At 32.6% G+C, this 27,628-nt stretch overlaps 1 protein-coding gene across 1 annotated transcript in view; it reads left to right on the forward strand.

Moving 5' to 3' along the window:
* Positions 1 to 259: 259 nt before the first annotated feature.
* Positions 260 to 27,628, forward strand: part of Gat (sodium- and chloride-dependent GABA transporter) — a 178,358-nt gene continuing 150,989 nt past the window's right edge. The window contains exon 1 of the mRNA XM_035370180.2: positions 260 to 566. Within this exon, the coding sequence (XP_035226071.1) occupies positions 356 to 566 (211 nt within the window). The 5' untranslated portion in view covers positions 260 to 355. The remainder of the gene's footprint in view (positions 567 to 27,628) is intronic.

Raw genomic sequence — 27,628 nt, forward strand, 5'->3', positions numbered from 1 at the left:
ATTGTTACTTATTAACTTCCCCACTATTTTTCCGACTGCCAGGAATTCAAGTTGGAATGTTCATCTTTCCTAATTTTTGGAAGCCGTATAAAAACATTCTACGATTTTGTCGCTTTAACAACAGAAGAAGGACATTCACGAAGATGTTTATCCGCGAAGAGCGTTCTTCGGCGCCTGGTGAGGAGAGAGGTGGGAAGGATCGGAACGAGAGAAGGTGGAGCGACGAAAGGGGAAGCAACAGTTGGCAGCGCATCACATGACGAAACGGATGATGCTGAAGGGATGATAGTTTGCATTGCTCAGTGAATGCTCGAGTGTGATCCGTGCCGCGCGCCCTTCCGTTCAACTTTCCGGCATGGCCGACAAGAAGAGCCACGAGTTGAATAGTTTTCCGGCCAACGGGGGAGAGGGTTCGGGACCCGCTGCAGAAATGGCTCCCGATGATGACCTGCCCGAACGCGGCAACTGGGTTGGAAAACTGGACTTTATTATGTCATGCGTCGGCTATGCCATTGGACTCGGAAACGTCTGGAGATTTCCTTACCTCTGTTATAAGAATGGAGGAGGTAAGTTTTTTCTTTAAAAATTATTGCTTTACAGTCAAAGAAATCTCACTAGTGATTTTCGAGTGCAAGTGAACAAACTACTTCGGTTTTAGTCAAACTAGATTCTTTTCTGTTTCAATATATTGAATTTGCTGGAATTTATTAAAAATTTACTTACGTGGTTGGAGATTTCAGGAGAAGTGACATAAAAGTGAGCTAAAGTTAGTAAAATACATAATTAAATTTAATTTACTGAAAAAAACTTTTTAAAGTATTTTTTTAGTTATTTTACGCTGCTGATTTTGTAGATAAGGTACTCTTATGAGATCTTCAAATGTTATGTTTTTAAATTTAAAAAATGAGGTACTAAGCTGAATAAGCATTTATTGTAATTTAAACTAAAGTTCTTTCATATAAGCTAAATGTAAATAAAAATCAAATGAAGATAAACAAGCAATCTTTTCGTGTCAAATAGTTTTTTTTAGCTAAAATGGGTATTTAAAAAAATTTTTAGAAATGCTTTAAAAATTATGAAACTGATATTTAGAAATTATCATTAAAGACATTTTATATACAGTGAATTTGACAACATTAATTATTTTTAGTTGTTCTAATTTAAAGAATTTTATGCTTGTGTTATTATTTTACTACATTTAAATTTATTTTGACGCTTTTATTCTTAAAACTTATTCTAAGGCTGATGATAAGGAAATAATATTTCTCAAATTTAAAGCTGTTACAGTGTTTGTAAATTAAAGTGTAATATTGAACTGTTCTGAAAAAAGCAAAATTAATTTTCGGAAAGAGAAGAAAAAAAATTATTTTCTATTAGTATTTTGTAAGAATATATGTTGTGGAAACGTTTTATTTCTGCAAGTGCTTAATGAACTCATCATCCGTACTTTCCAAGAGTAGCAACTGCTTATTTTGGCGCTATTTTTCTGATGCAAGAGTCACTGCACTTAAAAGTTTACTAATAGTGCAACAGAAGATTTGTGTATCTGATGAACTTTTGATGATCTGCAGGAAATGTAATACTCATCATTTCGCTCTTGAACATCTCACTTGTTTGGAACTTGAAAAGGAGGACCTATTGAAAAGACCTACCTTCGTTTTGGATTTAATGACTCTTCTTGGATTCATGAATCTGGTCTAGCCTAACGGCTGACCAGTTAGGATCAGTAACAATGTGGCCATATCTAGTGTGTTTTGAAAGCATGAAAGCTACTAGATCTACTTAAAGTTCGTACTTGACGACTTTTTGCACAGGCATGAAGATGAACACAACAGGGAAAGGGTGTAAAAGCCCCTTTGTTTATCACAAACTGTATAACCGAAGGCTCGGATTTACGGGCTTTCACAAAAGCACCATCTATTTGCGTTGAGAACTTAAACGATAACAATAAATGTTAAAGGAGGTAGTTCTAAACTACACAATTCAATTAAATCTAACAGGCTGACACAGACACTTACATTGGCGGTATACTAACTGGCCAGAATGCATAGCCGCTGCAAAAATTAACAGCTGGGGGACAAAATAGCAAATGTGTACTTCACTAGTGAAATCACGCTCTGTCTAACCTTTTCGTTTCAACAGTTTAAATACTCTCGTTCATCTATTTAATTTGCCTCCTGGCTAGAAAATGCTAGGGGAAATCAGAGAATTCAGGAAATGCTCAAAAATTAAAATAACGCTTAGAAAACTAAACAGCACAGTATAACGACAACAACAACACTTTGGACGAACATAGGTCTTCAGTTCTGCTTCTAGTATTTTATCCACTAATATTTCTCTGTTATATTCTAATCCTGAATCTTGTATGAAACTCTTCTTTGCATAAGCGGCTAATTTACACAATGACTGCCCATACTGCGTGCACATTCATTTTTTTTTTCAACTGCAGTGTATTACACCCAATATTAGGAGCTTCTTCCTGGCTACCTGGCTATTTAAAAATCAAAGGGAAAAATTCCTTTGCGCTTAATTAAACACGTGTTAGGCTAATTATTAAGCATTTTAATTAATTGGCAAGAGCATTTAATTGGCAAGAGCATTTTTTATTTTCATTTATGATTAATATATTTCTGATCGAGAATCGCTTACGGTTGAAAGTCTGAGGACTTAATTGGACTTCTTTCTCGAACAGTAAATGGATTTCCAAATGAAATAAATAGAAAATCTCATGAATGTTCCCTTTATTAAAAGTTACCTATTTGGTCTTTAAAAGTTTTTTTTTTTTTTTTTTTTTTTTTTTTACAAATATACAAATTTCCACAAAATACAGGTGTTCTACTTTTCAGGGTCATGTAAACTGAATATTTGCATTCTTTGGATATTCTTGGATCACAGGAAATGTAAAACTTTTTTCAAAACTGTATTAGTGGTTTTCTTAATTTCTCTCTCCAAGGTGCATTAAATATTTGTTATTTTGAGGTTTTGTTTCAATATATTAGTATCTCAAAGTCTGAAGTTTTGCAATTTAATTAATAAACATAACTGGAATCTTTTATGTAAAATTAGGCTTTTGCAGATTTTATATAAAATTATATTAATTTTGACGGTGATGCTTTAGGTTCATCTAATTCAAGAGAAAAAAGCATTCCCGAGTCTCTTAGTAGCAACAGATACACTGCTCTTCAGCTGCATTCTATTTTTGGCTCTATAGCGATCCGTAAAATTGGTTATTATTTATTTTATTAGCCCGAAACTATACGACCTTGTTTGATTAAATTCCATTTAAAAAATTTAATCTTCTAAATATTAAATAAATGGATTTCAGTTATATAGGCATAATTAACACGAATGCAACTGCGAGTATTTACAGCCATTTAAAAAGTTACAGCTGTCAATTAGCAAAATAATATGGAGGAACGAAGGAAAAAGAAATTTAAAACAGAGAATATATTAGGAAATTATTAATAATAAACCAAATCAAGAGGAAGATTTTCTTTGAGGTAACTGCCTTATAGCAACCAATGTGTGGAGAAATTTAGTGTCAACTTAATCAACTTAGAAGTCTTTGGTGGTGATAAAACTTAACGGATGTGCTCTTGCACTAAGAAAAAATAAGAGGACTGGAAAATAATTTTAGAAAAATTATGAAATTTGAATCATAAATTAGATACAAATAATCTTCCAAAGTAAGGTATAAGTAAGGTAATTATCCTATAGGATGGAACCAATATTAAAACGATCTTATTTCATCTAAGAGAAAAATGTCCTTCTTATAGTCGGCGTTAAATCTAAAACTAAGGAAAAAGAACATAATTTTAATAAAGAAAAATTTATTTAAAAATAATAAAAATTGTAAATTTTATGAAATGAAAGATTATTTTAAAACTAAAAAATGAATTGGCAAAATGGTACGAGGGTGGTGGCGTGAGAAGAAACCGAAACCAAGGTTATATCGGGCACTTACTTACAATAAAACTATTCAGGAGGGAGCTTCTGAAGAAGATTTTCTAAGGGAAACTACTTTTCAGTTAAGTAACGTATGAGGAAAACATTTTAGGCGTTTTTGAAGGAAGAAATCGTGCATAAGTGTGAAAAGGCCAATATTTATTTTTCTAGCTACATATTCGTTCTAGATATAGAAGAATACATTATACCTAAGAATGAAACATCCTATAATAACACATAAGGAATTAAAAAGGAATAACAAATTATGTTTTCAAGTGACATAACTGAACTTCATTGTTTTTCAGATCAAAAGTTTCTGATGGATTTATTTCTTCCTGTGAATCTTACAGAAAATTTCAAATTTTAAAAGACAGGCTTTCTTTAAAGATTTCCTCAATGGAAGTAATTAGTCGTCATTTAAGAATGTGGAATGAAAAAAAAATCCTTAGGAAGCCAGATTTTCTATGAAAAGAATTTGATGTCGAAGATTGGTGTATTTAATTATGGCAAAGCACACTAGGGCTATCTGCCTGAGAGGAGGGATGCCTTTCGTGGAGGACTTTCTAAGGGAAACTGTATACACGTTACACATGGGGAAAACCACGAAAACACCCATGCAGACAGCCCGTTCGCGGGATTCAAACCTCGGACCGAACTACCAGTGTTCAGCGACTTTACCGCTCGGCCGCTGGTGGGCCCTGATGTCGAAGAAAAAGTTCAAGTTTGAGGAGGAAAAAAAAATGCCAGAATTTGTCAGAAATTTCTTTTTGTTTCTTTTAATAGAAACCATTATGGGCTTCAATTTTATAAAAATTTTAGAATAGCTTAAATTTAATACGACGTAGCGGAAAGACGTTGAGAATGGAAAAGAAAATTACTTATCTTGCCTTTTTCTGCATTAAGAAAGAAAGAAATAATTAAAAAGATTTAATTCTTATTTAAGATGTGGGGAAGAGGGGTAACGCGGGCTCATAAAGGAAGAAACCAAAGCAAACCAATCAACAAAATTTTGTTATAAAATACCTGACTCCCGCATTCTAATGTATTAGTTTAGTTCTTAACAGTGATCTTTTCAGTTACTGCTTAATGCTGATTAAAAAAAAAAAAAAAAAACGATAAAAGATTTGAAAATGAAGAAATGATTTTTGGTTCGGATATTTTAAACTGAGTTTTTACTTTAGAAATATTAACACTTTTCTCTTAGGATATTTGGCAAGTTTATTTGTGTTTACAATTTGAAAAACTAGCCGTACGTAATTAGGATGATGATTAAAACTTCCCCATTCTTTTAATTACTACAATGGAATTAGGAATACTTGATTGCCTTTAAATGTTATTTGCCCAAACATCGAGTTTATACGTTATATATACGTTACCCATAGACTTATATATAAACTAAATATAAATGTTTTTCTTCCTGTAATTTTAATAGTTAACTTCATATAGGATAACAAGTAATATAGTAAATTAAGACAATACCAACTTAAATTTTAAATTAGACAAAATTCAACTTTAGGTTGATTTTAGTTTTAGCAAAAATATATAAATAAATGAATAAATGCAAAAATAAACGTTTTATTCACATTCGACAGAATTTCGTGTGACTCTCTTTAAGAAGTTTTATTTCTTCAAGAGCAGAAGCATGTGTCAAATTCTTTGGAAATGCATAAAAGTTTCTCTAGAAATAAACATTAATCTAAAGTTTAGTTTTAATTACTTAAGTAATTAATTTATTCCGCTTAGACAAAAATTTGTTCTTTAAGACAATCACCCAGACAGAAGTTACTTCATTCATTTTAAGCAAACACACATAAAACATTTTAGTGATATATTGTACTTTTCTTCTGAGAAGCATATTTGCTATTTATCCAATTTTTAACTGCATATTTGCTACTTATCCAATTTTATCCAATTTTTAAAATACTTTTTCTGAGAAAAATATGTATCACAATATCAAAATTATCATTTTTGTGAACAGAATGTTTGAAATATTGAAAATATTCCTCTTGTTTCCAAATTAATAAATGATATGTTATTACTCGTATATTTAAACGTTATCATTTTTCAGGAAATAAAATTTAGTCTAAGATAAATAGTAATAACATCGCCTGCGTTTTCTGTTAGTTTTAAATCAATTGTGTGTATAAATCATTAGTCTAAGAGCTATAAATTTTAGAACAGTGATAACAATATGTATGGAAATCCAAATGAAAAAATACATTTGACCGCCAATGTGCAGGAAAAACCGACAACGAACAAATGTTGTTGGTTTTCTATCTTTGGCATCACATTCAGTAAGAGACTTAGTTTCTCAATTAAAGAAGTAAACATCTTTATGGAGGGATTTAATGCCACTTGAAAGTAATAGTTTGTCAATGTCGTTAACAAGTAGTTATTTTGTTTGATAGAATCACTCTTGGAAGAAGTGGCATCAGAAATACACCTGAATATCTTAAATGTTTTTTAGTAATGGAGTTACATTTGACTGTTGACACCTGAACATCTTATATTTTTTTAGTAATGGAGTTACATTTGACATAGCAGAACTTTATAACTAGATTGCTTTATTACTTAATTTTAAATTCAAATGTTGGAGTATGTATTTCAGATATAATTGTTATAACAAATGGACATGCTCATAAAAAATCTATTAGGTTTATGAGCAGTACATATAATATGCTCAGATAATAAAGTCTTGAGTAAAGAAGAGATATGAGATATTAAGATACTTTGCAAGTATTTATTATTGGGATAACACGAATCAGTGTTGCTGATTCTCCTAGTCTTTGTTCTTCTGAATAGCATAAAATTTCTTTGTTTAAGGTTGATCTTAATTTTCCATTGCACCATATTGAAATTAAATTAAAATATTCTAGAGAACAGTTCTATATGCTGTGAAGATTTATAGAGAACTGCTTCCTTGTCAGTGCATTTAACAATGAGATAGATCTGAAGTTCAGAAACGCCATTAATATAAACTCCTGTTTAACCGGGGTCAGATTAACTCGGCGGATTAGTCGGATCTTTTCTAAAAAATATTGTGTTCTCTGCTGGATGATGGAAATATTACTATCATAAACCATCAGAATAAAGTAAATTTCGTCGGGAATACCACAAGGAGAAGAAAATGCATGCGATAATCGTAGTGATAGCAGGGTAATATCAAAAAGGATAATAGGTAATATAACATATAATAATAAAAATAATATATATATATAATAATAAATATATATATAATATATATATATATATATATATAATAAATATATATATAATAAATATATATATAATAATATATATATATATATATAATAAAAATATATATAATAATAATAAAATATATATAATAATAAAAATATATATATATAATAATAAAAAATATATATAATAATATATATATATATAATAATAAAATATATATAATAATAAAAAAGCTCAGGAATTGTTTTTATCTACAACAATAGGTAATTTAATGTACATAATCTGAAATATATACATACATTTTTAAAATATCCATTAAAAATGAATTGCTAAATTATCAAAATAAATTTAGTGTACAAGCATTAACCCTGTCTCTTTCTACTGATTCCTATCAATAAACAAGGGTAATGTATACAAAAATATTGTTCTTTCTTACAATTAGGCAAAGCAACAAAACAGGGTTGTGTTTGCTGTAGACTCTATCGAACTCAAGAACGAACAGGTAAATCTGTAACGAGGAGTAAACGGCTGTGGCTCCGTTCTCCGTTACAGAACTCCATTGCTTCGGATGAAGAGGGACCTGTACCTCGAAATCGATAGAGGTTTTGTTAAAATCTACTCCAAACAGAAGGTTCTTGCTTTGCCTAATTTTATGCATTACTTTGGGGTGCTTCTGTTCTGTCTTGATTATTCTTCTGTTTTGAAGTGTATTGTTGTTTCGAATGCTTATTTAATTTACATAACCACAAGAATTTATTCTCCAGATTAAAGGTTTTTTCTGTTAGTTATAACATGGGACATTACTTTTTCCTGGGTTTGTTTAACTGCTATCAGATTAGCCGGGATTTGGGGTTAAATATGGATTTCGTCTCCGGCATTATTCGGGTTGATATCAGAAGTCTATTTTACATGTGTTGAAGAGTCTTAGTCCAGATAATCGTCAGTTCACTTCGGTGCAAGCTAGTTCGATTAGTTTTCTGTACCTTGCAGTAACTTCAGTGATAAAATTCCATCTTATGAGGTAGTCATTTAATTACTGAATGAAGAGAGATGGTTAGCTACATGTCACCAACCTATATTATAAAGTATATCTCCCGCTTTCCTAGCGTGCCTTCGTGGTGTAGTGATTCAGAACGCTGAGCCGGTATTCCAGAGATCCGTGGTCCGATTCCTGGCAAAGGCGGTTGCTAATTTTTCATCTTGCCTGATTTTAAAAATACCTTTTAAAATCAGTGGCGCCCGAACTAAAAGGGCTGTGGATGATGACTCTCCATACCCAGGATTTGGCGATTGGGTCCCCTAAAAACCCCAGTCGCCCTTTAAAAAGGGAAGTATATAAGGTATATCTCCCACTTTCCTAGTGTGTCTTTGTGGTGTAGTGATTCTGCACACTGGGCCGGTATTCCAGTGGTCCGTGGTCCGATTCCCGCCGAAGGCGGCTGCTAATTTTTCATCTTGCCTGCTTTCAAAAATACCTAATGTCTCTACAATATGACTTTGGATTTTGATTACCCCAAAGTCGGGGAATTCCAAAGAAAATCAACGAGGAATGATTTAAGACAGATGTAGGCATATTTAGACGTATTAGGTTTGCATATGTAAACAAGCACATGCGTCTGAAGGAACAAGTCAATACACATGCATATAAGTTTGTATTTATAAGGTAGCCGATATATTATGATGAAAAGTTTAGGAGAACTATTTAAAAATTACATATTGTAGAGATTAGGACTTTTTGAAGCAGGAGACATGTAAAATAAGCAATGCCCTCACCGGAACTCGAACCTGAACTTCTCGAATACTCGCCGAGTGTTCTACCGTTACACCACGAAGGCATGCAGAAAGCAGGGAAAAAATACCTTATAATATGATAAATAAATCAAATGCATTTTAATTAGTTAAAAAAATGGAAGAATTTTAAAGCTTATAGTTTTCAAAATATTTATTTACTGCAGTTATAACGGTATAAATGAGGTTTTGAACTTTGTAATTATACCTTTTATTACCTCAGAATTTACAGATTTACTAACTCTCATAATTGCTTATGGATATTGCTTCATTAATAATTGCTTCAAGGACATTTCGGTCATTCTTGTACATGCTGCCTTTAATACAGTTTCAAATTAAATGGTCACTTGTTTGAATTAGAGGAGAATAGAAACCGTAGGATGAAATTTCGAATGAACAGCTTTTGCATTTAACTAATATTTTACAAAAGTTTTTAACGCCAAGAGAAAGCATCATCGTTTCTTTTGTATCGAATAAAAAACCTATAACGACGAATCATGCTTGATGGCAAGATTTGGGTGAAATTTCTGGAGCCAACAACTGCCCATAATTCTACTCGGTGATATTGTATTCTGGAAATAATTAGTTAATTATTTTTGAAGTTATTGCCCATCATATGATAAAGTTTCATGGATTTTAGAGATACTAAGATATAAGTTATTTATTCCATATATATATAATTCTCTTTTGACATGATTTTAGAGTAGACAAAGGTGCGTCTTGTATAGCAGTAATTTCAAACTAAAATTGAAGACTGGCTAACTGCACAATCTGAAAACAGCTGATGAGCCAGATGTTTTTTAGAAAACAAAATGAAAAACTTTATTAACAAAATAAGAAGTATTTTAAATAAATAGCAAATTTTGCTTACTAAATATTGATCAAAACATACATAAACAAAAACAATAATAATATCGCAAAGGCAAAAAACTCAAAATTATATTTATTTTCTATCTCAGATTTAAAGTTTGGTGCTTGTAAGGCATTTTTGTTGGATATTTATTGTAATTCAAATCCATTGCCAGATAAATATGAAATTCTCATACTGATATTTCTTTCAAGTAATTCTAACATACTTGATTAATCATTAAATAATTTATTTTAATTTAAATTAAAAATAAACAAATTAATGAAACTTCCTAAGTTTTCAGAGAAAATTTACTGAGTGGTATAAAATTTGAAAATAAATCATAACAACCTAGTCTGCTTCTCTTACTTATTAAATCTTTCTTCGACTTATTAATAAAAATATATATACTTTATGTAAATAATTATAACTTTCTTTATTTCGTAATAAAGCTTGACTCTTGATGGCGTATCGATTCTGATAAAATTTGTAGCATAGGAGAGAAATTCCTAGAAATGGTCTTCATCATGGATTGCAAACGCTCATCTGTCAATCGGGTTCTTCACTTATTAAATTTTAACTGTGAGAAAACGCTGTTGACATATAAATGTATTTCAAAACAAAGCGATTTTATTGGGGCAAAATTTCGTACCTGAACTCAATTATTTATGAACGAAGGAAAGTTAAGAAAATACGTATCTTCAAATCTTTGAGTAAAATATAGATCACATTGTAAATTATTTAGCTCAATTTATAGATTTTCTTGTCAGTTATTAGTGTTCGTTTTTAATGAAAATGAAAATAATGTAAGCTCGGACTTCAAATGACTAAAATACTGAAATATTCGCAGCACCATATTTACAACAAATACATAATAGAAATAACTTCATCGGCGACATAAAATTGTTTCAGAGCCTCATGAGGTCCGCGAGCCCCCATTTTGTAACCACTGTTGCACATAATCAATCTGGAAGACTTTATTTTCCTTGCAACTAATTTTTTTAGATCTATAATTGTCGAAAACCTTTTTACGTACTTTAGAATTTTCCACTTTTCCCGTAAAGTGACATTCTTTCATAACTGCAGATTTTGTTTTTTGGATAACTCGTGCAACTGTTGAATAAAAAGGATTTAGAAGAGAATTAATTTTTGCCTTTAAGCTGAAAACTTTGAAAGGGATAAGAGAATCACGATGAGAATGGTCACTATAAAAATGAATAAACATCGGAACCTTAAACGTTATCGAGTAGTAATTTTCTCAATAGGAGCTTTCTCCTTTCAAACGTCTGTACTGAAGTCACATGAAGCTGTGATTTTATTTCAGTTATTTTCGCAAAATCCTGTTATGACGAAAAGACGTTTTTCAGGGCCAAGGATTCCTTATTAAAATGTATGGTATTAACTTAAAATGTTAATAAACTCTTATAATATAGCCTTGCTGTAAATAAATCGATAGAAATGCAATCACGATATTAAAATACTTTTTCCATTATGTTATGTGTGATTCCTGTATGCATAGATATGAAGATACTTAAGCAGTCATACTCATTGCACGGACCTTTACTAAGGATTTTGAATTTCAGCCGATGTAATACTTGCACTCACGCCTGTAAGAGTTTATTACAAAATATCTGAGTACACAACTTCAAAAATGCAAATATTTTTAACAATGATATTTTAAATGTTTGAAAATAAATTGAAAGTGCAAATAAAAATTTTGAGCTTGAAAATGCAGTTGTTAACAATTCGATATTTGAAAAATCACAAAAACGTGCAAGCATTCTTTCAAAGAATGGAAGTGCTATTAAAATCTGCGTTACTTGTATTGGATTTAATTATTATTTTAGAGACAGTAATGCATAAAATATCTTAATGAAGTAGCTTCGTAAGATATCTTAATGAAGTAGCTCTATAATTTGAAAAGTATACGTAACAGAATAGCAACTACGTATCAATTAATGTTTAAACCTTTACGCATTCTAAGTTCTGCGTTTTCAACCATGAGAACGCATTTCTTTTTTCTTTCTGTCTCTTTGTGTAGCTTGTCACTGTGTAGTAGATGACTCTTTGTAATCTCTGTTTTGTTAGTAGTTCATTTGAAAATGCTCCATATATTTAAACTTAAATAAATACTTAATTAATTAACTATACAAAGAAAAATACGTTATAAGAAACAGAAGTACTCTGAATAAGAGAATATAAGACTGAAAAAAAAAAAAAAAAAAAAAAAAAAAAAAGTTCTCCGAATTTCAAGACACTATGTCGGGGCGAAAGCTTGGAATACCAAAAACATTTTATTGGTATAATAACTTTAAAACTTTTAACCAGCATTCTCCTTTTTATGATCCACTTTTAGTTACCTTGTAGGGTTTATATTTATTTTAACTAACATTTATTTTAAGTTTAAACTATCTTTCCTGTCAAGCCTTACTTTCCCCTGGAACTGCCAATGCCAGAGTATGTAAATTTTAGTAGAACGCGCAAGGATTCAAATTATCAGCGGAAGTATTCTGATTTAAATAGAAAGGAATTGAGTTCGAGGAGTGATATTCTTACTTCACGAGCGCGGAGGTAGTTGGCCAGAAATTGAAGAACCCCGCGTTTCGGCCTGTGTGCTTGCCTGGAAGTATTGTTAATCGTTCAACGTGATCTTCAAGTTTGCTGAATTAGCAGCGGTATTGTAAAACGCGGTGAGTTAGTTACTTTTAGAGAGCCTCGTAGTTAGAGTCTTGTCTTTAGTTTCTTTTCAGGTTATTATTTTTATTTGACCGCCGAGTTGGCGCAGTTTGTGAGCGTCAAGAGCACGCACTTGTAATTTATTACGTTGAATAAAAAGGGACTTAAACCCTTAACAAGACTCTGTCTTTTATCCAGTTTTCACAGTCACCTCTTGGTTGCGTGCAAGTTGGAGGCGCGCAACGCTACAACCTATATATATATAAAAGGAAGAGTCTGTTTGTGTGTGTGTGTTTTTCGTTCGTGCTGCGCGTAAGCTAATTGACCCAGGGCTACAAAATTTGGTACATATGGTGTATCTAGACAAGAGCCAGTGTACCTCGAAGCGAGTTTTCCAAAATTCGAATGATTTTATGTCTTTTGATGAAATTACATCAAATCGATAACTCTCTCTCATTATATGGCTACGTGCCACTGTTGCTGATATCAGCACTGTTGCCACTTGGAAAAATGAGGGCGATAATTCTCTGCAGTTTTTTAATTTAATGTTTCTCTACAAGACGTTTGTCGGGAGAAGGCAACGAGAAGTTGGTTAATTTATTTATTAAGATAGTTAATATTTGTATTAAGGGGTATTGCTTATTTCATTGCATTTTTTAATATGTAATACATTTTTATTGAATTTTGTTTTTAAATTTGTTCTGCAGAATAAAATTCTGTGCAGTTCTTAAATTTAATGTTAGTTTTAATGCTTTAATCATTTTTCTGGTGCATTTAAAAGCCAGACGAGAGCTGGTCGCGTAGCGGCTAGTTAATAATATAGCACCAGGGCAAGATAACTGTTCAGTTATGTAAATTTTAATGTAATGCCAAGATAAAACAGAATAGTTAAAAAGAATTTTAGATATAATAGGGATACGTATCGGCATTCTTTAAAATTAAATTTAATAATATGTGATCAAGTATTTTTATTAAGAGGTTAATTTTAAATTCAAGTGTCCTTCTAAATAAAAAAAAACTTACCGTCAAATAAAAAAGTAAATAAAAGATTTTTATTTGCTTTCTCCTCTTGCAACTTTAAAAACGCATCATATACTATTTAACATGATTTGGCATTTATTTCATATAAAAGATAGCTTACTTAGAAGTCTATCTTCATATATATATATATATGCCGCTTTCTTATAAATGAACTTAATGTGTGATTGTAATATATTCAGTGCATGATTGCTGTATTGATTTATCAATGTTTCATATAAATGTAGTAAACTGAACAAACACTAACATTTAATGATGCAGGAACGACAGCATGGAATGCCAAAATAAGAGTGAATTAGACTAATTGGGGCAAAACACACTAGAGCAAAAGAAGAGAGTTGCCTGCTTGAAAGGTCTGTATGAGAAGCTATTTCGTGTATATGTTGGAATGGAAAAAAATCTCGAAAGAGCCATCCAGACAAGGCCGTTTCGATATCAAAGTCAGAACGTACTAGTGGTTTGTGAGCTTCAAGCTACCCGATCACCAGGGGTTACAACCGAAAACATCGCGGACGAAAACGTCGGGGAGAAAACGAAGCAAGGCGAAAATGTCGTGATACAAAACATCGTCGTCGAAAATATCGTGGTAAAAAATAAAGTATCTACAAATTATCGCATGACGATAGCATCGCAGACATGCTTTTTTCAGGCTTTAATAACTGTAAATGGATATTCCAATAATGATTTGCGAGTGCGAGATGGAAAGAAGGATAATTTTTACTTTCATATTTTTTATTAACTAGTAAATTTTTGCTGAAAAAATAAGAAGGAAACTTAAGCATAGAAAATTAATGCAACTTATAGCACTTAATAGAATTTTAAACCGACATAGTTAACTAACAAAGGCCATTAATAAATCATTTTTTATAAAGTATTTACTGGTAATTTTTCATGAAAAGTATAATCTATAAGTTGCATTTAATTTTCTGTGCTTAAATTTCCTTCTTACTTTTTCAGCAAAAATTTATTAGTTAATAAAAAATGTGAAAGTAAAAATTATCCTTCTTTACATCTTGGGCTCACAAACCATTATGGGAATATCCATTTACAATTATTAAAACCTGAAAAAAGCATGTCTGCGATGTTATCGTCATGCGATGATTTGTGAATACTTTATTTTTTACCACGATATTTTCGACGATGATGTATTTAAACTGCGAAGTTTTTCAATCGCTTTATTTTCGACGACGATGTTTTGTACTACGATGTTTTATAACTGCGATGTTTTCTCCCACGATGTTTTATAGGACGACGTTTTCGCCTTGTGTTGTTTTCTCCGCGACGTTTTCGTCCGCGATGTTTTTGCCGCAATGTTATCGGCGGACACAGTTTGGAGAGTACTGTAGGAAAATGGTTTGCATCCATACCATTTGCAGAGAGTCCAAACCTTGCAAGAGACTCTTAGAGTTCATTTCTGTCATTGGTTCTTGCAGCAGTGTGCGGCGCAGACGGATTTCCCATCGGATGTGCTATTCACGGACGAGGCAACTTTCTTACAGGACGGCATCTTCAATACCCACAACATGCACCGGGTGGGCAACTCATAATCCACTCGGCACACGTCCACATGCACTCCAAACCGCTTCTCCTTGAATGTGTGGGCGGGTATTGTTAACGACTACCTCATAGGCCCATACCTCTTACCGGCACGTACAAATGGCTTATGTTATCATATTTTTCTGCAAGAGGTGCTACCGGAATTGCTGCAGGATGTTCCGGCTGCCGTTCGTGGTCGCTTGTGGGTCCAGCATGATGGTACATTTGCTCCATTTGCAAGAACCACGTGCGGGTCCGCAATTACTTGGATGGGGCATTTCTGGGCCGATGGATTGGCCGTGGTGTACCCATTCGATGGCCACCCCGTTAGCCAGATTTATCCAGCTTGGATTTTTTATGGGGTCATCTGAAGAGCGTCATTTATGAGACTCCCGTTGGCTCACTGCAGGACCTCGTTGCACGACTATCTATTGCGCCTGCAAGCATGTGCGAAATGCCTATCGTTTTTCAAAATGTTCGTCAATCCCTTCTGCGACGTTACCAAGCATGTATTACTGCTGGTGGTCGCAATTCTGAACATTTATTGTGAATACTGTATTGCTACAAAGAAGTATTTTGCGTTTATTTTGAACATAAACACATTTTCCTCTCGTGTCATTTTTTTGCGTTGCTGCCTTAACCCGTCACTTTAGACCCTAGATTCCTATAAAAATGCATGATTTAGTACGCTCCATCACCCCTCCAAGTTTGTCCCATGATCTATGAAACACCCTGTATAATATTAAGAAAAGTGCATAGTACTTTCAGCAAAACAAAAGCATATTTTCATTAAATTCAAAATTGTAAGACATTAACAAGGCCTGCATGGAAAATTTTAATAAGTATAAAAAATAAACTTACCTCAATATACTATTATATTTTACAACACACTTTTAACCCTATTTTTACTTTCATTATTCAGACAATATCTTCAGTAAATTTCGGTCATGTTTCTAAATTTAAAACTTTCATTTTTTTTATCTGCAAATATTTTAATCTGAGGTTAATTATTATTTAAGATTTACTAAGTTAAAAAAAGAAGCCATGTACAGCTAGATACATCGAACAGTCCATTTCGAAATCAGTGCGAATGACTGGAAGTCGTTTAAGTTAAAGATAAAAATCATTTACCTTTGGCGTAACTTCAATGTTATTTTATCAGAACTAATTGTTCAGAACAGGAAATGAAATGTTAATATAAACAAAATGGAAATGCGATAGATCATTCAAAGTAGTTGCGAACAAAAAAAAAATATCCTGAGGAAGCTTATAGCGTAGACTACATGATACTCAATAAACAGTTGTCATATGGTGTGCTTTGCAGCACAAATCACACTGAAATAATGATTAACGTTTTGCCCATAAAAATAATTTCTCTAATGCAATGTCAACCGGAAGCATAAGAATTTTTGGCATATGAAACACATAAAGAATTTTAAATCAGACAGTGAAATTTTAAAATCGTGAACATTAAATGGTCTCTGTTGGGTTAGAATGCTTTCATCTTAGAGAATGCAATTTTAATTATCAGTACTAATATTTATTTCTTACGAGTATTAACTATTTTTAGAGGTGTCATCTTCGAGAGGGGAGCACGAGAAAAAGATTTACTATATTTTGCTTTTAAACTAGAAAATATATTTTAACTTTTGAACCGAAATAGAAAGCTAACATTATTCAATTAGTTTTAAAAAATGATTCAGCTTTTAAAACAAGCAAATGTACTTCAACTATGTTAAGGAATTTTTTATAATGCACAGAATGAAGAAAATGAAATCCAGAATTAAACATGAGCTTCTACAAAACATATCTTCTTCAAAGGTCGAATCTATAAGACCGAGTGTACGACCCAGGTTTGAATTCTGATTGATGGGTTGGCTGCATGGATATTTTCGTGATTTTCCTCTTGCGTAACTTAAATATAAGCCAGATTCTATGAGGAAGTTCTCCATGAAAACTCCTTTACGCAAATAGTCCTGAAGTGCTCGCCGTATTTAAATAAATATACATCAGCCGGCATAGGGAATACCTGGCACGTTCTGCACACTAAGCACGGAGAACTGCTTTTATTCCTGTCCCTAGTTCGGCCAAGTGATGTTGGGATGAGAAAATCATCAAACTCGTGTTCACTACCTTGGGAACCACTCAGTGGTACACTCAAGTATATTTTTTAGCATTGGTGAGCTAAGAAAATTTTAGTAAAGGACTCTTTATCTTCTAATAGCAAAATATTAAATTCTAATTAAATTTTTTGCTTTTTACTTCCTTGTACGAAGTAAAAAGGAAGTATTGTAATCGCAAAATGTTTTAGGCAGCATATTTCAACGAAAATATCCATTTTGACCGCTATCGAATGCAATTTAACGATGGTTTTGCATGACATCTGTACGTAAGGACAGAATAAAAGACTCTTTTCCTCCAAAAAAATTATAAAACTGCTTTAAAATGAATTCTGAAGAGAATTTTTCGTGGTGTCTATACGTACGTACGTATGTATCTCGCATAATTCAAAAACGAGTAGAATTAGAACGTTGAAATTTTGCGTATAGGATTGCTATAACATGTAGATGTGCATTTCGTATTTTGGTTGCAATCGGCCGCCCCAAACCTATATAAATATATTTATATATATCCGTACATAAATATATAAACGTATATAAATATATTTATATACGTATATCCACTCTGTTACCCGGCTCAGTGATCTCAGTTTCTTTGCTCTTATATGTTTGTAAATTGTGCATTTTTTGCTTAAAAATTATTGAATTATGTTGTTCATATCTTCCGGTTAAGGTTTTTATGCCTTTAAAAAATCTGCAGGCAATATTTGTAGAATTATCAACAACTTAAAAGCTGTTTAAGTGCGGTTAAACCTAATGTTTAAATAACATGGCGGACATGCTTGTTTACATTTGAAACAGCAGAATAGTAGATTTGTTGTCAATCTAGAGAGACTAAGCTTCGCAACAACAAAGATATGCCGTCATTTATTATTGCGAATTAAATCATGCTTAATCCTTTCTGAAATTTTTTCGAGGAAATAGGTGTTTAAGATTTACTTTGTAATTTTTAATATAGATATTTTGAGTTTTTATGTATTTTTGCCTTGTCGCTAAGTGAGAACTGAATTAATTAAATGAGAAATACTCAATCGTCTGTGAAAAACTGTTTCTGTTTGGTTTTGTTTGCTTAATTTCTTTTATACATAGTTCTAGCTTTATTATAGTATTTGAATAGAACATGTGGCAACGATTAGATAATTCTTTAAATGATATACATTTTGTGCATTCTGAGTTATAATATGAATGAAATATAATACTGTTAAGTAAACCTAGCGCCAGAGTGTCGCTATGGTAAACAAAGTGAATTTTAAAGAATGCATTTATTCTATTGTGGTTTATGCGCTGTCGACGAAGTAGGTTTAATTCAATCTAATAAGTTTAAATAAAATGCAAGAAAAAATGCGTATAATTTAATATTCCATACAAGGAAGTCATGTGGTGTACACATCAGATTTTTAATTATAGTAAAGAAAATGCCATTTGTTCATGACATTCTGAGGAATCTTGACATTTTAAGGCTAAGTCCATAACTCACTGAGAGTTAACGAAGAGACTTGACTTTCCCAGGCAGAGTAAGCAGGCGAAAAAGTGATGCGTACTGACTGCGGTCGTACTCATAAGCTCGCAAAGTCTTTGTTTTGATCCTGAGCTAAAGATTTCGCAATGCAAAAAAACTGCAGGGAAAGTGTGACGTAACATGCTGCAGAGTGATGCAAAATGGTGCAAAGCGTATCCTTGAAGCTGGGATGTGTTTAATGAAAAAATATGAATTTAAAGATCTATTGCCGGTTGGTTCCACTTAAATTTAATAATTTTGTTTTATGTTTTATATTTTATGTAATGTCCCCCTTCAAGGAGAAAAAGGCTTGGTGAGAGAACGAAAATGATATATACTGAATCGTCTGTGAAAAACTGTTTCTTTTTTGTTTTGATTGCTTAATTTCTTTCATACTTCGTTCTAGATTTATTATAGTATTTGAATAGAACATGTGGCAACAATTAAATAATTCTTCAAATGATATAGATTTTGTGCATTCTGAATTATAATATGAATTACATGGTTTTGAACCATAGGCACTCCGTAACTTATAATCATTGGCATTGGCATATAATATGAATGAAATATAACGCTGTTAAGGGGACCTAGAGCCAGAGTGTCGCTATGGTAAAAAAATATAGTGAATTTTAAAGAGTGCATTTATTCTGTTGTGGTTTATGCGGTATCGACAAAGTAGATTTAATTCAATCCAATAAGTTTAAATGAAATGCGTATAATTTAATATTCCGTACAAGGAAGTCATGTGGTGTACACATTAGATTTTTTTTAAAATAAAAAAATGCCAGCAATTGTGAATGAACAAGAATAAATTTAAAAAAAATTCTTTTAAGCGTTTATAAAATATAAAAAGTTACAAAAATTACTGAGTGAATTTAATTATGCAACGCAATTTATGCCAAAAGCTGCCACACATTATTTTTTTTTAGCCTTTACGTCATCTGATCTATTAAGCCCATGTGATGATTTTTCAAAAAATATGTTTAACATAAGTTTCAGGAATAACTTCTGAAATGTTTCCCATTTAAAGAGATCATCATTAAGTGCGAACTATATTGTATAGTTTAAGATACTGTTGCAAAAATATTGTTCATCGAGAAGAAAGATCATTAACTTCAAAGCTACTAATAGCGACTGTTTCTATAATGACTTTAACGTTCTTTATGCGACCTTTAGCCTTCTTTTACCACTTTACAGTTTTTTTTCTAATTTCATTATGTGGTTTTCCTGAAAACGCCATTAGCGGTATTCTTCAGTTCCTTGACATCGAAAAATTCTAAATGTCTCTACAACTAAAAACGCGGTGGACTAAAAACGCGGAACTAAAAACGCGGTGGACGATAATTCACCACCGCCAGGATCTGACTGGGTCTCTTCATCCCCAGACGCGCTTTAAAAGGGGAGCACATATAGTGTTTTATCCCTTTCCATATGCTTTCGTTGTGTAGCTGGAAGCGCGCTCGACACGTATTCGGGAAGTCTAGAGTTCGAATCCCGGCCACGTCATTTATACAAAGTAAACAAAGAAACGATTGAAAAAAATACTTGAAAATTAGAGACAAATTTTACAAATGGCTGGTACGATCTTCCAACCGCTAACTTCAAGTATATGTTTCAAATATTGAACATGCGTACAAAAAATATTAAGGAAATAATCACATACAAGTTTTACAGCATATTTTCCTTCCTCCTTTCAAAGCCACCACTAGCAATCAGGGCACAAAACATTCTTGAAATTTCTTTTGTGATAAGTGGAGATCATTTTATTTTTTCGAATCACCAATGGCTGTCTTTTGAATGAGCGCGATGTTTTAGAAAGGCAATTTTTTCCAAGAACCTTTTCTGTAGAGCAGCACGGGGCGGGGGTGACAAGAACCGCATGATAGAATTCACGAATATTCAAAATCATTTTAAATCAAAAGTAATAGATTTTCCAAGAGTCTCACTTATGCTTTTATATCTTTCCAAAAGCAGGAACATATTTTTCGAATAGAAAAAATAGAAGCTAAAATGTTACTATTGATACGTTAAATATAACTAATTGTCGTGCTATTCATATCACCAAACGGTGTCTACATTTTATTTTATAAATTACTTCAGATTCATATAGATTTTTTATTGAATCATAAAACTATAGAGACATTAGGATTATTTGGAGGCAGGCAAGATGAAAAATTAGCAGCGCCTTCGCCGGGAATCGAACCGAAGACCTCTCAATTACGGGCTGAGCATACAGACCACTACACCACGAAGGCTCGCTAAGAAGACGGGAGAAATACCTTATATACTCCGCCTTTTAAAGGGCGACTGGGGTTCTTAGGGGACCCATTCGACAAATCCTGGTAGAGGAGAATCATCATCCGACACCCTTTTAGCTCGGGCGCTACTGTAGAGACATTAGGATTATTTAGAAGCAGACAAGATGAAAAATTAGCAACGCCTTCGTCGGGAATCGAACAGCGGACTTTACGCGCTGAGCGTGCAGACGACTATCCCACGAAGGCTCTCTAAGAAGGCGGGAGAAATACCTTATAAAATCAATAAATAAAATATTTGCATGTAAAATATGCATATATATTAAAAAATGAATATAAAATTGGTCTGGTCAGAAAGTATCTTTTATTTATAAAATTGCTGCTTCCAGTATGTTAATAGAATTATTTTTTAAAGTGGAGAAATATTTATGAATACATAATTTTCTTTAAAATTGTATATTTGATTTGCATTCTAATCGTGTATGAAATTTTCTCGTATTTTTTTCTTTTTTAGTTGCTCTGCTTCATTTAGATAATCTTGTAATTTTTTATGTACGGGAAAAACATTATTTTAATTTTTTTAGATGGCATGTATCTCAATAATGCTGTTAGCATGTTATTAAAAATTCGGATGCTTTTCTTTAGTTGCTTGTGTGATTAGTTGCTTTACTTTATGGACCTTTTTCATGAATAGTAATCATCAATATGCAACAAATATCCGAGGAATTTTAACTAGCATAATTAGTTTAAAATCTTTCATAATGCAAAAGGAACAAAATAGTAAATGATAATAACTAATCCATTGGGATATGTCTATAAATATTACACATGATATCAGCATTAATTAATGTAAACAGGAAGTAATCTTTATACAAGTTCCATGTTTTGAAAACAATCAAGCCTGGGTCTTCCACACAGGAAATGGTGACGACGGAATAGAAAAAAATATTATCGGGTGCTTAAAAAAAAAAAAAAGAAAAAAAAAAAGAAAAAGATAAACTGAATCCAAAGCAAGTGAAGCTTCCCATATTGCGGTTCGGTTTATCTTGGACCTCCCGATAATAAACTTATAATCTAAAAACTTCTCAGAGTACAGTCTATGAAGTTAATCTCAGAATTTTAAAATTTTAAAAATACAGAATGCAATAAAAACTCGTAGAAATATTTCATTTCTTAACATAGGAGTTTAAATGTTTTGGTTATTTTCATATTTTTCATATGTATAATTTTACTTTCAATAACGGTAGACATCTGAAATTTTTTTTAACATTTAGATGTATAAAAGCTAAGCTACGAGGCGTGTTCGGAAACTAAGTACCGTTTTGAAAAAAAATAAAATAAAATAAAATAAAAATAAAAAAATAGTAAAACAATAATTTTAATTTTACATGAAAATACATGTCTTAAACTATTTTTCAACATAGTTTCCGCCAATGATCAAACACTTGTCATAGCTGGTGACCAGTTTTTGTATACCATCGTCAAAGAAACTTCCCGCCAGTTTCGATAACCACGACTCCACAGCATTTTTCGTGTCATCGTCAGATCCAAAGCGCTGGCCACCAAGCTCGCGCTTCATGTGCAGGAACAAGTGATAGTCGGGCGGCGCCAAGTCCGGGCTGTACGGCGGGTGATCGAACTGCTCCCAATGAAACTGTCGAATTAACGATTGAGTGACACCATCAGTATGGGGCCGAGCATTGTCATGGAGCAACACAATTCCTTTACTGAGCATTCCTCTTCGTTTGTTTTGAATGGCACGGCTTAGTTTTGTTAAAGTCTCACAATATCGTGCCGCATTAATGGTTTCACCTCTGGGAAGAAATTCAGTAAGCAAAACGCCTTTCCTATCCCAGAAGACAGGGCACATGATTTTTTGTGATGACGTTGTCACTTTGAACTTTTGTTTTTTCGGAGAATGAGTGTGTCTCCACTCCATCGATTGTTGTTTCGATTCTGGTGTGAAATGACACACCCAAGTTTCACCACCTGTCACAATTTGGTTTAAAAAGTTTCCTCCCTCATCACTGTACCGCGTGAGAAATGTCAGGGCACTACCAAGTCGCTTTGTTTTGTGAACATCAGTGAGCATTTTTGGAACCCATCGGGAACACAGTTTGCGATAATTCAAGCGGTTAGACACAATTTCGAACAAAACAGTACGTGAAATTTGTGGAAATGCCTCTGAAAGAGTTGTCATTGTGAAGCGTCTGTTCTCATGAATTGCTTCATCAACTTTCCTTACCAAATCATCGGTGACAACAGAAGGCCGACCACTCCGAGCCTCGGCGTGGACATTTGTTCGACCTGCATTAAACATTCTTACCCACTTTCTCACCATTCCATCACTTATCGCGTATTCATCGTAAACTTCTGTCACTTGACGATAAGTTTCGGCCGGTTTAACATTCCTCGCGTTCAAAAATTTAATTACGGCACGAATCTCACAGTCAGCGGGAGAACTAATTGTCTTAAACATTTTGAATGTGCACAGCAAACTGAAAACACAACATAGAGCAAACAAAATGGCGACAATTGAAAGTAGAGCTGGAGCAAACCGCATGTATTCGTTACTGAGTAACGGGTACGTCGGTTGACTCGAAGTACCGATTCGGTACTCACAAATTCATTTCGTTACTCGCATCTCTTCGTTACTCGCATCTGTCGTACGATGCGGTTTGTTCGAGTACGAATGATGCGGTTTCTATGCGAATACGAATGATGCGGTTGCTGTTCGAATACGAATGATACGGTTGCGTAACAATGCGCTCATATTTTTCATAGATAATTTTGAATTTTTTTGGGCATCGGGCAAACTCTTGTTTACATTATGTGTTTTAGTTGAAATACTATTTAGTTGTTGATATTTAAGAAAATGAGCAATTTTGATAGCGTGAAGCGTTATTTTGTATTTGCTTTTTACTATTGCTATTTATGTTTGTAATTTGAAAATTTAGATGATTCATCTTTTTTTTTTTTTTCCTTGAGCGTGCCATAATCAGATTTTATTGATTTGAAATATTTATATACTGCACTTAGGTATTGTTTATATAAGAATATGTAGGATAATATAGGTTCTTTACTTCCTTGTATCAAATAAAATGGCAGTAATTATTGTAATCGAGAAAACTTTTGGGTATCATATTTTAACGGAAATATCCGTTTTTGACGATTACGGAATCCATGTGAATTATTTTTTGGGCTGACGCCTGTACGTACGAACACAATGAAAAACTTTCTCTCTCTCTCTCTCTCTCTCTCTTTTTTTTTTTTTTTTCAAAAAAACTTATTGTTAAATGTAATCCCATTTACTCTAAGCTGATACTTATGACTAATGATTATGACTCTAAGTTGATACTTGAAAGGGATTTTTTTCGTGATGTGTAAGTACGTATGTATGCATTTTGCATAACTCAAAAACGGTTAGTTATAGAACGTTGAAATTTTGTATATGGGTCCGTTATAACATCTACACCTCCCTTTTTATTGCAATCGGTAATACTACCAAACGTAAATATGTATATATATATATCAAATAAATTATAATTAAATGTAAAGTACATATATATATGTCCTTATAATTAAATGTAAAGTACACACACACATATATATATATAATAAAAGCCAAGTAAGGCGAAAATAAAAGCTTTGCCTTTTATTTTATTTAATTATCACTAAATAAGTTACTTGACTTTTATTTTCGCAATCATTGGTTGTAGTCAGGACTTAATTTTTAAAATTAGAAGTGCTGGAGCTCTATGGAAGGCCATCAGAAAAGATGAATAAATAAATAAATAAATAAATAAAAATAAAATAACTATTACAATAATAAAATAATTAGCAACTAGAATATTAAATGATTATTATTATAATTCAATAAAAATTTAATGACAAATGAAAATTTAATTAATTCTTAAATTAAAGATGAATAACTAAGTAATGAAATAAAATACTAAACATCGTCTTGTTTGGGGGCTGTGGCTAAAATTGCAATTTAAGAACTAAGCCGAGCATTAGCTAAATTTAGGCTTTTGATGAGCAAATAATGTACTGTTTACCAGAGTATAGATAGAAATTTGGTTATGTAGCCCATTCTTCTAAAACGACGTTTCGTAGCTGCCTTCCAGCACCAATTCCTGTTTTTTTTTTTTTTTTTCCCTCGGTTTCGGTTTATTCGGTTACAGCAAAGCACACTAGGGCTATTGCCTACGGGGAGGGAGGCCTTCGTGTAGGATTTTTTAAAGGGAACTGACTCATATGCAAGTTACACACGGGAATAACAATGAAAACGCCAGTGCAGCTAGCCGTTAGCCTGGAATTGAACCCCGGACCGAACTATTAGTGCTCAGCGACTTTACCGCTCGAGCTCTGATGGGCTCTTTTTTTTCTTTTCATTCGCTGTTTGAAAAACGGGTGTTCACTTTGCGATAAAGTAAGCACCTGTTTACTTCAATTAAAATGGGTTAGACGATGTGACTCTTCCTACTTTAATCTCACTTAGCTTTTGATTTCTAATATTGATTCAATGTTTTCTGTAGACAAAGTATTCTGATTAGAATAATAGATTTCAAACATGTTCAAAAGGTGTGTATCTGAATATAATTAGGTTTCTATAACATAGGGCCCATTTTATTAGTTTCACATAGTTCTAAAGCAATTGAACCACAGCATCGCTGTTTTGAAAGAAAGTAAAAATGGGAGAAATGTATAATGAACATTAATATACAAGCTTTATTAAAAATAGTCAGCCTTTTAAAACGTGACCGTCTATGCTTTTAGAGGATTTTTGGAGCCCGGTGCATTTGCTCTGGCATCTTAAAAAAGTGATGTTCAATATCAACGTATGTTTATGTTCTCAAAAATACAGGTCTCTTTCAGAAAGCGACCTCTTAGAAGTCGTCAATAAATGATTCAGTATAATTATTTTCTAATAGACCATAGAATAAATTTATTTTAACGTCAATTTAAAAATGGCTGCTTGTACTAAGAGTTAAGAGCAATAAGACTCTAACTTTTCTTTCGCAATTAGCTATCATGCCAGCTGAATTGTTTTCTGCATAACCTTTATTGTGTATAATTGAAATATTTAGCTATGCATTCAACAAATATACAACAAATGTAAGACAAATCATTAAACAAATTAAAATTTGGAACATTAATGATAATTTTTTTGTTATACATAAAATATTATTAATGAATGATGAATTTATATCATATTATATATAAATCAAAATTTAAACTCCTATTCCTTTATAATAAATTGAAGAAAAGCTATAAAGTGAATTAATTTTTAAAAACAAAACGAAAATTAAAAAAAAAAAAAAATTGTCATATACCTAGAATCTAAAAATGACGAATACTGAATTTTACGACTCATGTGTGTATGGGTGTATTTAATTATGGCAAGGCACACTATGGCTATCTGCCTAAGGGGGATGCCTTCGTGGAGGACTTTCCAAGGGAAACTGGCTCGTATACACGTTACACATGGGGAAAACCACGAAAACATCCATGCAGCCGGACCGTTCGCGGGATTCAAACCTCGGACCGAACTACCAGGGTTCAGCGACTTTACCGCTCGGCCACTGGTGGGCCGTTTTATGACTCATATAATAATAAATGCATATTCATATTGTAACAGAAATTTTGTTAGAAGTCTAGCATATGTATAGTTATTTGTGATCTTTTAAAACTGTCGTAACATGATGCATATTTATCATTATCGTGAACCAAAACAGTATGCTTTACATCCTTACAAATATACGTTATAGATTTTAATATTTATTTCTGCATATACTTACGTTTCCCAAAGACACGAAAGCAAATCAAGCAGATTTTTGTCGTATTAAGCAGACTTAAGTTCTCTGTTAGCTAGTGTAACATAATTTCGGACTCTTTGAGCCTTCCAGAATTATTAGCAAAATAATGGAAACGTCTTTACAAAGTGTTTTTATAAGCAAACAGCAGATGTACACTGAGCAGTGATCAACTGATATATTTCTTAAATGATTTGGTTTAGTTGATTATGACAAAACACACTGGGGCTATGTGCCTAAAAGGAAAAATGCCTTCGTAGAGCACTTTCTTAGGAAAGCTGGCTCGTATGGTACGTGGTAAGCTGGCTTGTAAGCTGGTACGGGAAAAAAAACCACGAAACGCTTATGAAGCCAACCCGTTTGCCTGAGATCGAACTCAGGTCGGAACTACCAGTGTTCAGCGATTTTACCGCTCGACCGCTGGTGGGCCATTTCTTAAATGAATAAAGGTATACTCATAGCATTATGAAATAACACATTGAAATATTTAGTGCTTCACTATTATCTCTAATAAAGTAACATAAAACTTTCCTTACCTTTTATAGATTTCTAAATTTCTTTTAAGTTCTTATTCTTACTTAACCTATACATTTGCGAAGGGATGAATGATGATGAATTCTGATGAAGGGAGTGGGGGAAGCAGCAAACGAAATTACGAATAACGGACAAATAACGAAAGCTAATCTTTAATGCGGTCTCCCAGTTTCTGTATTTGTATTTGGGAAAGTTTTATGGTCATTATGAAAAAGTGAAAATTTGATATGGATTCCGCATGACTTCCTTCTACGACTATTTAAATTATGCTTATTTTTTCTGCACTTCATTTAAACTTATTTCCTCGAATTATTCTAACTCAATTAAGCGATACCCGAAGGCAAGTTACAAATGGCATCAAACATTGCAAATTT

The sequence above is a fragment of the Stegodyphus dumicola genome, chromosome X1 (assembly GCF_044657685.1).
Source record: "Stegodyphus dumicola isolate Sdum_Otavi_A_Nest chromosome X1, ASM4465768v1".
NCBI lineage: Eukaryota > Metazoa > Arthropoda > Arachnida > Araneae > Eresidae > Stegodyphus > Stegodyphus dumicola.